We start from the raw sequence: 14,117 nt of genomic DNA on the forward strand, positions 1-14,117 counted from the left end.
TTGGAAAGGCGATGAACTATTTAATGCAACAAGGGATACTATAGGTTGGCAGACGACAAAACACTATTCTGACACAAGCTCCCGGTATCTCTCTCTCTCTCTCTCTCCGAGCTGCTATAAAGTATTCTGGTTACGACAAGCGTCTCAATTCTAGGACGTGATTTTCAGCTCTTAAAGTTTCTTTTCCTCAGAAGTCTTTTCTCGGATCACTACAGATCAAAAATAAAAGAAAGAAAAAATGCGGTGTTGTTGGAATATATCGTGGATGTTATTATTGGTTCATGTTATTGATCACGTGTCTTACTGTGTTGGCGTTTACGTGGACCATGACAGAAGTAACGACTGGAGGACCGAAACAGCTGACGATGGAGACCAGCCGTTGCCATTCTCTACCCAGCCCAATACAAACCGCTACGTAGTAGAAACAGAGGAAGAACCCGATGACCCCGATAACGATCAAGGAACCGACTCGGGGTCAGCCTATAATCCTGGTAAGGAAAAAAAGTTTAATTTTCAAATTCGAAAAGTTAACATCGCTAACATTTTTTGTGTGGTTTTGTCCTAATTAATTGAAGTACATATGCATGACCTTTGACATTTCAAACTTATCCTGTGTTTAACACAGGTGTCAGTGACTCTTAAAAGTTTTCGTTTCATCGTGTTTTTTCGTATTATTCTTGATAAGGACTTCTTTCGTCTTCTGGTCCTTTTGGGCGGGGGAGAGGAGGGGGAGGAGAGGGGTGGGGGTCTGTTTGTATTCGTCCAATGTTATGTTAGCAATACCGGAGTATAATCAGGACCGAAGCCAGAAATTCTTAGATGGTGGGCACCAGCAACTTAACGGAGCGGCACCAACAATTTAAGTTTAGGGGCAAGAGTCTGATGTCACTTGCGAAGTTTTGGTAGGCCTACACATGTTGGTGGCAAAGATTGGGGGGGGGGGAGTTGACACAGATGGGGAACATTACTTATGAGGAGGCACAACCCCCCTGTACGCCGGTTCGACTACGGACATGTGTATAAACTGTCGATAAACTTTAAAACATATGGTCTAACTACAATGAATGTACATACACTGACTGTTTATGCTGATATGAATTGATTTATATTACATCTAGGGTTTTCTCAAGCATTGCAAACGAACTATCAAATTGCACCTTTTCTATTTTTGTCCTACGCCTCCCACACACTAAACAATTCAACATGACAATGCTATCGCCCATCCTTCTATAGTTTAGTAAGCTCACACGTTGATCCGTCACCCCTGACCCAGAAACGGGTAACGGTACACCCTGTCAGCTTCAGTCCTAGTATATAAATTAGCACACATATATAGACTCATTCTTCGTAAGCATGAACCCAAATCATGGAGGTGTTAACTTATCACAACTTCAGAGAACATAATTCACCGGTATGCGCGTTGCAAACCCATCCTTCTCATTCTCTCCTTAACACTTCTAGGTGACCGGTTAAATCCTTCCACAACCCCCGACCCACCCCGTCATACTAATCAGTCAAACACACAACCCCACCAGTCCCCCAACACTCATCCGTTTTTATTCTCATCAGTTCTTTTGTTACCTTCCCCAACACGTATCCCCTATCTCCCCAAAATTATCCACGAACCCCCCCCCCCCCCCACACACACCCTCTCCATTTACTCTTATTCGTTACCCTCATAACATATATCTGTTATCCATTAGCTTCCCCCAACTGTTACCCTTTGCTCTTCCCCGAAGCTTATCGAATGTCCACCGCCTCACCGCCTATCCGTTAGCCTCCCTCAAGTCACTGTATAAAGAGATGTCAAGAGATGCCCGTTTTAAAGTGGATATTAGCGTACTTATATTTAGATATCAGACTATATGTTCACACCAGCGGGGACTAGACTGGCACATGACTCACTGCATGGTTAATAGTCTAATCAATTACAAATCGATCTGAGATTACAGGGTTCCAAAGGTGAAAAGTAACGTAATCTATTACGATGAAGTTGCTATTGGGGAAGCATTGTAGCATTGATTCATTACAAATCCATGCATTTGTGATAATTTGTGTGTAAGAACAGAATTTACCCCCACCCTTTGAGCGAGCATTTGTAAGTGAATAATAAGAGGTAGGCGTGTGTACAGTTCCCCATTGATACCGTACATCTGAGAACACCAATTGGACTTATCATATAAAGGTGTAACTCCAATACCTGGCTTCACCTAAATTCTATTTGTAACCTGTTTAACCTGATGGGTGGGGAGTGATTTTATTATCTATCTTCGTCCTTAAAATTGTCTATGGCTTCAAAATCGCATTGCTCAAAAAGTGAAAAACAGTAACGAACTGACATGACCTATACAATTTACCAAAGAGGATTTAAATTGAAAGAACATTATCATTTTTCTCGGTGTTTTTATATATAGCTGATCAAAGTACATGCATGTAATCACCCTTGCTCATATGTATAGCCACAGACGAAGTCTGAAACTAACCTGCAATATTTATATTCATTCATGAATATGCATATCATATGCATATTTAGTCACTTTTTTTGTGTGCACATGAAACAAGGCAATCTGGCTTCACGAGCCTTCCTATTGAGGTATGAATTTGCTTCGTTACATCAAAGTTTCAACAGGTCATAAAAAACAAGTATTTTTGAATTGACTTCCTTCTATAAAGTTTTCAATGCCTTTCAGTATTACAATATAACAATAATGTGGTTCGTTACCTTGATCAGAGAAGCTTTTATTCAAATAATGAAGTGGCAGGGGAATATTTCCCATGGCTTTTGACATGTCGTTAATCTTCACATAGTAAATAGTGTCTGGGCGACGAAATATGGAGAACTGAATGCAATCATTAATAACTTACAAATTAAGCTATTTTGGTAAGGAAATCCCTAGCAAGAAAATGGATCAATTGTGCAACACGATTAATATTTCATAGTTTTGCAAAGAGCGGCGTCAACTAAACAAAGAGGGGGATAGCCTTGTTAAATGCAACATATCTCATATTCATTACCAATGAACTCATGTTATTAACACGGGATCGTTCATGTTTGTTGTTTTGTTTGCAGATGACCTTCAAATGGGATGCACAGAGCTTAGATCCAAGAGGTACATATCAGACGGCTTCTGTACCAGTGTGCGACCAATCACCGAAGTCGTCTGCGCCGGTGAATGTCTCCCGCTACAGTATCTTCCAAACTACGCTGCCTATCAGAAAACTTGGTCGCGTGAAAAAACCCGCGAATGGAGATGTGTTGATGACGTCATCAGATACAGAAATGTCAACCTGTTATGTCAAAATGGCGAACAAAGGAAATACAGGATTCCCACTGTGAAAGGTTGTAAGTGTAAACGGTACAACAGACGACACAACGAGTCAGATTTACCGCCAAATGACAGTCGACAGGCGATTTCGAGACCGGAACCGGTGTCCGACGATAGACGGGCGGACAGACGAGCGAGCAAAAGAAGAAACAGAAACCAGTGAGAAGAAACACAACAACTAACAACTCCCGAGGAGCTGAATTGTAACCAAGGTCTCCAGCAATGAGATCTTAAAGAAGACGCCTTGATCTGTGATAGTTTTTTATCATCCGTTTTTGCCTATTCGGTCCGTTATTTATACCATCTCATGCACAGGGCAGTTTTGACAGCATCTCATATCCTTATCGGTAAGGGATTCGCGTTTTTAGATCTATATAGGCCTAGTTGATATCTTCATGCGTGTGTGTGTGTCTGTTATTTGTATGAAGGAGGGTTCTTGTATATGACGTCATCGTTGGTTTGGCGTCAAAGGGAATCTCCCGACGACGATCTGTTCGATCGAACAAGTAGTCTAGAAAAGCCAGCATGAAAGACTGGGTCAACTCATAAAAGGGAAAAAGGTATGAAGAATGTCATTCTTGGCGTTCCATAAGACGTATTCCACGCCATTTTTTAATCTAGGGTCTTTGACGAAAATGTTGACCTAGGGTAGTGTTTTCTCCAACGAATTTAGCAAATTAGTTTATGTTTCTTTCGCACTATGCAACCGTGACTGGGGACATTTTCGACATGAACGTCAGATAGAGAACGTTCCTTAATTTTACATTATTTTTATGACAACCCACTACTTCAGGTAGGACTGATCTGTCGCACAAAATATGTCATCATTTTTATCTTGCAAAATTTATTACTTCTAACGGTGGCAGTTCTTTGCCGAACAAAATATTTCTATTATTTCTCGTCGCACAAATTTTCAACGTTTAAAGTCATATATAGAGAGAGAAGCATGTAATAGGTCCGTTTCGTATTTGTCAATTGCCTTTTAAATATAAATACAGTATACAACTTAAAGGAAAGTCCAGGTGATAACCTTGCTTTTGCCTGAAGTAAGACCTTCTGAGCATCCTAATGGAAACTGCATTCAATTCCCGCATACCGTGTTGAGAAAGCAAACATTTAAAAGTTGTCACGGATTGTACCAAATTTGAACTTTGAAGCAAACAGCTGTGCTGTCATAGGAAGCGCACTAACAAATTTGTTGCATATTTCTCCAATTTATATTTAATTACAAATTTACTTCCAACCTTTTCAAAACTTTGATAGATCAACACAAGAATACACTGCCTCCAATTGATTTATTCTTTACTTCACATCTCATTAGTTTAATATGGAAACCTATCCAAGCCAAGGTAAAAAAATAATAAGTGTAAGCAAGAGCAAAACCAAACCGTTTGCTGCGTGTCTGCAACTAACACATCACACTTGTTTGCTCCAAGTTCACTTTTGGTACAAACTGTGATACTATCAATCATCGATATCTCACAACACATTGTGTAGGTAATATACATGCAAAGTTCACCAGACTGTGTGTTAATCATTCATTAGTCAAAAAGAAATTTGTATATGGACTATACATTGAACACAATGTTATAGTCTCTACTCCTGTTTACAGAGAGATGTTAAGGCACATTACTGCAGTGCAGTATTATATACTAAAATCTACGGTGCATATTGTACGTGCATACTTACAATTTGTCCATGTGTGAAACAATTTTTACTTCGACCTTTACACACTTGTCCTCCAAAGAAGGAGAATTTACTTCGGAAATTGCCCACACACAACACAGTTGTGGAAATGTTCGACATGCATCTCCCGAACGACTTATGTTAATGTAGTATTGATCACTTGCCTTTTCACGACTAAGATAATACTTTCAAAAATTCCCCAAAAGTGAGAATTTGAGAGTGTGGGGGGGGGGGTGGGAGAGCAACATGTGAGCAATCACAATCCATTCGAGCTATTAATTTTCACTTCTTATTTCTGGAATGGAATCTTCCACTATTATTTTCATTTACATAATAAATTTCAAATTGTATTTCATTTAGAGCTTTTCTTGCATGAAGTCAACTATTTTGTTATATAAAATAAAATTTTACTCTTCGGTCGTAATCATGCACAGTCTAGACAAAAAAAGTCCTCGTTTTATGGAATTAAAAGTATAGACCTTCAGAAAAGGGCATGAATGGTTTCTCCCTGTTCCGCATCAGTATTCCCACATTTTATATATATATAATCAAAGAAGAGTCTTCATCATAAGATACAAAACAAAACAATTTTTTTTATTGTTTTTTTTTTATTTCTGTATTCTAACTATTATTTTTACTTCATTACGAAGATAATATTTAAAACATCGTTACAAAACAAAAAGTATATTTCTTGTATATAAAATAAAATCTGAAATTTCTGTGCAGATAACCATTTCTTTTGTCTCTATTGTACAAAATAAAATGTACAGACCTTTAAGGATTCAGAAGAATAATATTTTTCAATATTATTTGTGGGTGTGTGTGTGTGTTTTTAAGGAGATCTTTCTTCTGTAAAAAGTGATATTTTTGTTTGTATAAATTTAACATTACACGGTGAATTCTTTTCCTCATTTCCAAGTAGTAAGAAATAATGTTCAGCCAACACGTTGATCGTGACAGTATTATTGTCAGACTAAGTGGACACTCGTTTTTCAAGTATTTTCTAAGTTTCTTCAAGTTACTCAGAGTTTCTCTCAGTTACTCAGAGTTTCTCTCAGTTACTCAGAGTTTCTCCCAGTTACTCAGAGTTTCCACAGAGTTTCACCAAGTTTACGTATCTATTCTTTAGCTCAGCTATACATCAAGAGAGACTTATGTGCGAGAGATTACACTCGCCTGTCACTTGGTTATATCAATGTCTACAAGCAATTGATTCGAAATGAACTAAACCACTTTGTCTTGTTATTATGTATAGCTCCAGTAAGTTACATTCGCTGCGCTTTTCTAAATTGTTCTTCGCTGTCTGTTCGTCTGTATGTCTGTACTGAATGTCGATGAATACAATAACCAAATATTGTAAAGAAAAGAGTTGTTAGTCCTAATTATGTTGGCCAGCTGGGTAAATCTGAAAGCTCGTTGAACTTGCACTGTAATTCAAATAGAAGTTTGACCAAAGACCTAATTTTGTAGGTACAGAAAATACCACTAAATTGCGTACACTTTTTTTTATCTCCAAATATGTACAACTTGTGCGATTGTCGTGGGTTTCATATTTATCGATATTTGATTGATAAGGAAACAGAACAAAAAACAATGCTTTTAATAATGGAAAAATGATGTTTACAAACTATTAAAATAACTCATAAGATCGTAAGAATTGCGTGAAAACGTATCTCAGTTATGAAGTAAGGTATTCAAACTGAGGTTGAACAAGGTTCATACAATATTTGTAAAATGTGAGAACCGATCCAAACTCTATGACATTTTCACCGTGTAGAAATTGTAGTTAGTTGGAAAGACACTTTGAAGTTCTCGAGGCCACACTTTTTCAGAGCCTTCCTTGTGATTTAGGGGTGGGGTATATGAGGTATAATAGCCAAGCTTAATATATTGCCATGCATTGTATACGCATTGATGTCGTCAGCTTGATGTATATGCAGGTACAAACCTTTTAGAATTGGGCATGAAGTACCGGTAATCACTAAATGGGATAGTATATAGCCTGCCACAGAACCGTGTTATTATTTAAATGATTCAAGTTAACACCAACTCAGCTTATAGTACATATAGAAATTAATTATATATATATATATATATATATATATATATATATATATATATATATATATATATATATATATACACACACACACATCTAGCGTGCCGAGTTTTCAATACATAAATATAAACTAAAAGAGTTCATTTCGGTGACAAAAGGTTTTCACCAAGTTATAGCGTGACAGGGCTTCAATCGATGACGTCACATAGAGTAGGGTTTACCCTGATGTGACTAAGCCCTGTTGAAGATCCCATCCAGGGTATGAAGTATATTGGTCTTTACCTTGGAATCGTTCCAAAGAACCATTCAAACAATATTAATCGTTAAAATTGATGGAGTACCGAGTAAATATTGCTTTTAAATAGTCTTTTTTGATTTCTTTCACACGGTCGTGATTTTGATATAGTCAAAAGGGCTAAAGGGTAGTCCTACTTGTGGATGGGTGGGTGGGTATATAGTGTAAAGAATATACTTATAGGGACCTATTGAAAAGGATGTGAAAACGAGACAAGTGCGGTAAAAGGTGCGTGTTCGTTTACGCATCATTGATAGTTATGTTTAAGCCATGTAAACATTACCAAATCCACTGTTGTGTGGTTTGCTAGGTTTATTTCATTAACAACTGATTAAAAATTTGATATAAAAAAAATAGTAGTGATTGGTAAATTTTGTACTTTTACATATAACACTTCTTTATTTCATTAGCTGGGCTAGTCAAGTTTTCATCCAAAAAAAATGAAACCCCGTGAAAGTTGAAAGTTTTCAATTGCGTTTGGTTTGTGATTAATACTGACATAAATAAATGTCTGGGAGATTAAATTTTGTTTTCAAAAAAGTAAAAAATTAATTTAACTACTTACTCATTATTAATCTGCACTTGGTGCGGAAGTTCCCTGAGAGTGTTTTAGTTTAATTCATTACAATTGAGTTTTGAGTTTGTTTAACGACTGTTTGATGATTCACTTTCATATAAGAAAACTTCATATAAACAACTTGTTCAATTAGACAAAAAGGAAACAAAACGCATATGTTTTTAAATCTAGTTTATAAGTCACTTATTCCAGACAACGAATCCAGTCTTAAGGATGGAACTATATTTTCATTAAAATGAAATTAAAAAATACGATTTGTTCTTTGACCACGATGCAATCTTGGAATGTAGTTAGAACGTGAAAAATGGTATTGAAATCTTTCCCTATATGCTTCTGTTTCAATTCACTGAAAATAATTTTAAAATGAACTAGGAGAATGGAGAGGTTAATTGAAAAGCAATTATTGTTTTTACAGTGTGGGTTTTATTCTTTAGATGAATTGAGAGGATCGAAATGTTCAAGAAAGGGCTCATCCAAGTTACTTTACTTTGTTATAGAAATTCAGATGCACATATAACGTTGTTTTGTTTTTGGCTAATGCGACTTTTTTTCTTGGTGTATCGGGTAGGGTGAGGGACGAGGGGCTGGGGGGGGGGTGTTAATGAAAGGAAAAAATCCTACATTGCTTCATCTTGAACGGTAGATTGAGTCATAAGAAATGATCCACTAGGTGGCATTGTATATAACTATTTCTGTAGGTCTATATATATATACAGATTACGTAAATTGGATTCTGTTGCTTAATATTACGTAATAGTTAAACTTCGATATAAAAATAATATAATGTACTATTCTATTCTATTCATCCATTTATTTAAGAGCGTGACTTATTGATAGCTTTATTTGTCAATAATTTTGTAATGTAATATTAACATATAAATACATATAAGTAGTCAAGGGGTTTATGTGAAAATCAATATCCGTTACCTGTTTTCTATGCCGATGTCGGTTAACCGACATATCCAATATTCTCAACTTATGCTGCCCTTAACCCAGTCTATCAAACTGGCTTCACTGCATTTTGGCATAGGATCATGTTTAGTATGATGTTATGTCAAGACGTAACAAGTCTGCATGGATATAAGCGGACTGGGCCTGAGAGTGGACATTCAGCTTAGTTGGGTTTTCGCGGCAAGGCTCTATCTTGCTGAATTTTCTGAAAAACTATCAAACTCAGTTTCAAATTCAGTTTGAAAATAACAGACACATGTATTTTCCAGTTCCCATCTTTGTCACTTAAAAGAGCTTCAATTAATTTAAATAGTTGAGAAATAATAAAGAATTACTTTCTTACCCAACTAAAGTAAAAGTAAGACAAAAATATTTAAAACTTTGTTGTAAATTTGAAAGAGGCTTATGTATGTGCCAGAGCACAGTTTATGTACTATTAAAATATATTTCGCGCATTCCATTACTACGATCTATCCTTGTTTGTTATATATTGACGGTTTTTCGGTGTCGATTTTCCTTTGTAAATTATATTATGTTGTATCTATTGCGAAGAAAATACGCAATTAATGTAACGGTAACAACAAAAGGGTACATTGTGCGTGTGTGTGTGGGGGGGGGGTGATGAATGTAACTTAAAGGACATGGGGAATTCCCTGGATTTGGGGCGGATGGTGTACCCCTCCACTCATCTTCCGTATAGCTACTCGCCGCTATGTAAGTTTTAAAGGGGTCCAAGTCCCCCCCCCCAATGATTCGCACAGCAAGGATTTTCATGCGATCGTGATGCCAACACTGGGGTAATTTCAACACCCCTCAACATGGCTATTAACCCTCTCTCCTTCGCGAAATCTCAAACCTCTGTCAGGGTCCCCACCTTATTACCATAGTTTGGATATACCGTATAGAAAGCGCATATCCATGAACAAGAAAACACACTTCCCACGCATATATCCTTTCAAAATTAAGAACATTTTGCTACTGATAATCCCTAGGGAGGGCGTGGATAATTGGCTCATAGTATCAGCCCACAGACTGACAAAAATGGATGATATTTTGTAACAATCTGATTCAAGGTGATTCCCATAATCTCCCTTCCCACAACGTCCAATCTCCTCTCACACGTCAATTTATGTACTTCTATCTCAAACATAATTCGCACATGAAATTCCCCCTGCAAGTACTCCTCCCTCCCATTGACGTAAACCCCTGTATGCACCCTCCTCCATCTTGTCGTTGTCCTTGTGTATACGTCCGGCATTCCACCTACCAACTCACCTTTATCAATCAACTTTTTACCATCTCTTTCACTTGATTTGTAGGACACATCGCACCCCTTCACTTTTTCCTTAAACGTAGTAGATGCCTACCCTTTGCATAAGGCCGCACCAATTCGGAGGTTGTGGTTTATAGGGCACACATCATCCCCTTGTATTTTCCTTACTTTTACACATTTACTTTCCTCTTGTATAAGGCCCCATCAATTTGGATGAGAGGCATTGGGTTTTAGGACACACCTTATCCCCTTCAACTTTTGCCTTACATACCATAGTTGCCTTATATACCCTTCCACAGGGCCCCATCGATTTCGAAACCCTGATTTGTGGGATACGACAAGGGAAATTAGAAGAGAAAATATCGATCAGGGAAAATGTCACTTTTGACACGGTTTCAAAGAATCGCAAGTATATAGTACCGTATATAGCTTTATAATGTCTTTTTAACGAATCGCACAGTGATTGATTATCGCTGTTCGAGTGTCCAGTGTTTCCCAAAGTACACGCTACATGCGCTTATCGTGTACCGGATGATATGGCTTTCTGACCATGGCTTTGTTGGGGTCAGCTCTTGTAAAAAGGGGAATTTAAACCCCTTTTCTCCTTACTGCTTAGTGGCTAATTCCACTTTTTTGGTTTCTTAAGTAAAACGTTTTTTTTTTTTAAACCCATCAGTGACGGGAATGACTATTCTTTAAGTCTTAGGCCTCTCCAGATTACTAGACAGAAACGGATACGTGATTTAAAGAGTGGCACGTTCTAAAAGACATATTCGGGCCGGATTACAATCTTCACCCTTTTCAGTTTTGAAAAGCAAAGGTAAGCTTAAATTAAAGAGATCATTCAACCACCACTCTTGTATAGCGAGTCTATAGTATTTGTATGTACTTACAATGTGCGGTCGATATATACAGATGAGATGGGCCGTTTTGGCCAAAAGTACAGTCAACTCAGGATAAATAATTTAAAGGATGACACTGAGGAAACAAAATTATTTTGGGTATTTTGTGCACTGTCGAAAACACTGCTAACAGGCCAGATAGCATTACTTTACCATTGTTTGTTGTTGATATATATATATATATATAATATATATATATATATATATATATATATATATAGGAATAACCCTTTAATTAAGCATCTGGGCCTCATCAATTAAAGTGGCTGACCTGCTTAGTCTAATACACAGACCTTTAATTAGGTCACTCCTTAGAAGCAACACAAAACGCACAAGGGAAAAACGTAAGATTAACATTAACATCATCATTTAAGCTTGGACCTTTAGAATCCTACGTCTTCATCAATTTAACCTTAAAGGAGCATTATTTAGATTAAGCATATTTTAAAGCTAAACTGGAAAAACCAGAATATCTGTAGAAATATTCCCAACACTCATTTTTTCTCTCTTTTTGTTTCTTGGGCTCAATGAGACATATCAAGTCCAAATTTTTCCTGAAGTCACCCTTTAATGAATGTTGATGGAGAAGCAGAGGTAGAAATTGAATGGGGTGGATGGGAGGGAGGGGTGTTTGCTCAGTATTAATTTGTAGGTAATTTTCAATGCGACGTCCATAGTTCTTCTGGAAAGTTTTAAATACTATATCACAGCAAATGCGTATCCTTTAAACCCATTCTGCATACTGAAAGAAAGAAGACACCGTTTACTAAAGTACCACAGAACTTAATCACATAGAAGCTTGTCCCGGGTTGTCGCTTGCAGCAATTTGAAAACCAACAGCTCATCCAAAAGCGTCAACCTACACTGCTATCTCACGTAGAGTCTTAACGTTAGGCAATGAAGTGCCAAATTAATTTTACAGATTGTAAGAATTCTTAAATAAAGAAATACACATAACTGTGAGCTTAGCTTATATGTATGTGGGATGGAAAGCGTAAGGAATCTTAAGCATGTTTTTATAATAAATAAACTTGCTTCCACTAAACAGTTTATTGCTGCTCGATCTGTACTGCTCACACATAACAACACTTAACAGTACTTTCTACGGACACATACTGCACGTACGACGTTTTCAAGGTGCCAAGAAATTGAAATGTGGCCTTTAACTGCACACACATACAACTCGTAGGATGTATCCGAAGTTTCATCTATCCGGCATGAGATTACCGCTAGACTGCGTCTGTCCTTTGGTATTTCAATGGCAGTGACACAGACGGGCGATAGCCTATGGCTTGCCTAGCCTAGCTACAAGTTAACTAGTATAAGTTTAGTTATAAAGTTATCGTTGTTACTTAATATCAAAGCTGACAGTAGTAACTAGGCTTAGGCTATATCCAATTGTTAGAAGTGGAAAGATGGATTCAACTCAAGACATTGTGATAAGAAACGTAGTTGGGAATGAGCTGACCGTCTGCTCTTGCTGTTTGCATTTACCAACATTTACTTTCAATCCAACCTTGCTGCCTCATTCACCACTCTATAGTGTATATCAGTCTTTATCATTCACTGTTCATTTTTCTAGTGCGTCGTTTGAGTATTTACTCCTCCCCAGAGGTCCGATAGCCAGGCTAGGGGCACAGGGGGTGCCCCTTCCACTTTCAGACTAGTTTTTCCCAACCCCATCCCCAAATTTGTCCCACCATCATGTGAACAGAAACTTGACAAGTAATAGCACATGCATGAGTATTGCCCCCCCACTTTTCCTCAGGTTAAAAATGTGCCCTTTTTCTAAATAAAAAGTGTACTCTTGATCACCTTATTAGGTCAGCGATATTTCAGTACGAGATCTAATCCTAATTTAGAACTATTCATTAATTTCTGTGTGTATCGATTGCGTGTGCAGGGACTTGGACTTGTACTGCTTTCACCTCATTTTGTCTCGAAAGAAAACTTGTTCCTTGTTTCCCAATTTGCACATTGGACATTTCAGTGCTAGTATGCATTTTTTCGTTGAGGGCGGGGGGGGGGGGGAGGGCGTTGATGGAGTGATGTGTATACGCAAATAAGGAGTACCTGCTCCCCAGGGGCCCAAACATTTCTGTAAAGCCGTCTCCCCTACATTTAGGTCTCATCAAAATTAGCATGGTGAACAATATAGACGGCTGGGCTTTGTGTGTTAGGCCCTTTGTACGTTAGGCCCGTAACTAGTTAAGAGCCTAACGTAAGATTCTACAACATTTGGGAACATGCCAAGATCTTTTCTTCAAAAAGTAAGAACAAATGTGTAAGGCGCTGCTAAAACCCCGTAAGCTATAATTCATTTCAACTAGTACTTTTAACTATAGGCTAGCATATTTTTTTCCACAAGATTCGAGCTAATCTGGTGCATCAGATGTTTCAGTATTTCGTTGAAACCTCGTTACTATAACATAGGCACCCTTTGCGCGAGCGACCTTCAAAATCACCGCAAAGCGTAATGTTGTCAACAGGTGCGATATGGCCTCTATGTGGAAATTTCTGTGGAACAAACGCATTTTCCTATAAAAGTTCAATCAAAGTTACAAAGACCTATTGGAAACTATTTGTTTCACAGGTAGCGTAGACCTCCTATACCTATCACGTGGCTTGTATGTGAAATGAAATTAAACACAAGAAAAGAATAGAGAAAGACATACAGACTAAAAACTTCAAATCACTTTTAACATTTCTATTTCTTTGCAAATAGGTCGTACATGGATTTAACATATAGGTTAAATTCCAACCTATAAACTGTTTCACTTCGGTTCGTTAGCTCTACTCAGATGATAACAATTGGAGAAGACTCTTTCATTCAGGGCGATTTAACACTTTTTGTGCAAAGAAGTATGCACAGAACAGAAGCTTGGTATGTCTGTAATACTCAACGTGGCCTTTTGTCCGATTTTCAGGTTGTTTCATTCCAGGTTATAGAATAAAAACGTTGACGGTTAACAATGAATTCAAACAAGAAGAAAGCTTCCAACACACGACCTCCAATTCTAGAATTGTTAGCAAAAGATACACAATGTC

At 37.5% G+C, this 14,117-nt stretch overlaps 1 protein-coding gene across 1 annotated transcript; it reads left to right on the forward strand.

Annotated features, from left to right (window-relative positions):
• Window positions 1-9,357, forward strand: LOC139966258 (uncharacterized). The gene is made up of 2 exons (XM_071969108.1): window positions 1-491; window positions 3,071-9,357. The coding sequence occupies exons 1-2, from the start codon at window positions 239-241 to the stop codon at window positions 3,487-3,489; spliced, it is 672 nt and encodes a 223-aa protein (XP_071825209.1). The 5' UTR covers window positions 1-238; the 3' UTR covers window positions 3,490-9,357.
• The last annotated feature ends 4,760 nt before the right edge of the window (window positions 9,358-14,117 follow it).

The sequence above is a fragment of the Apostichopus japonicus genome, chromosome 4 (assembly GCF_037975245.1).
Source record: "Apostichopus japonicus isolate 1M-3 chromosome 4, ASM3797524v1, whole genome shotgun sequence".
NCBI lineage: Eukaryota > Metazoa > Echinodermata > Holothuroidea > Aspidochirotida > Stichopodidae > Apostichopus > Apostichopus japonicus.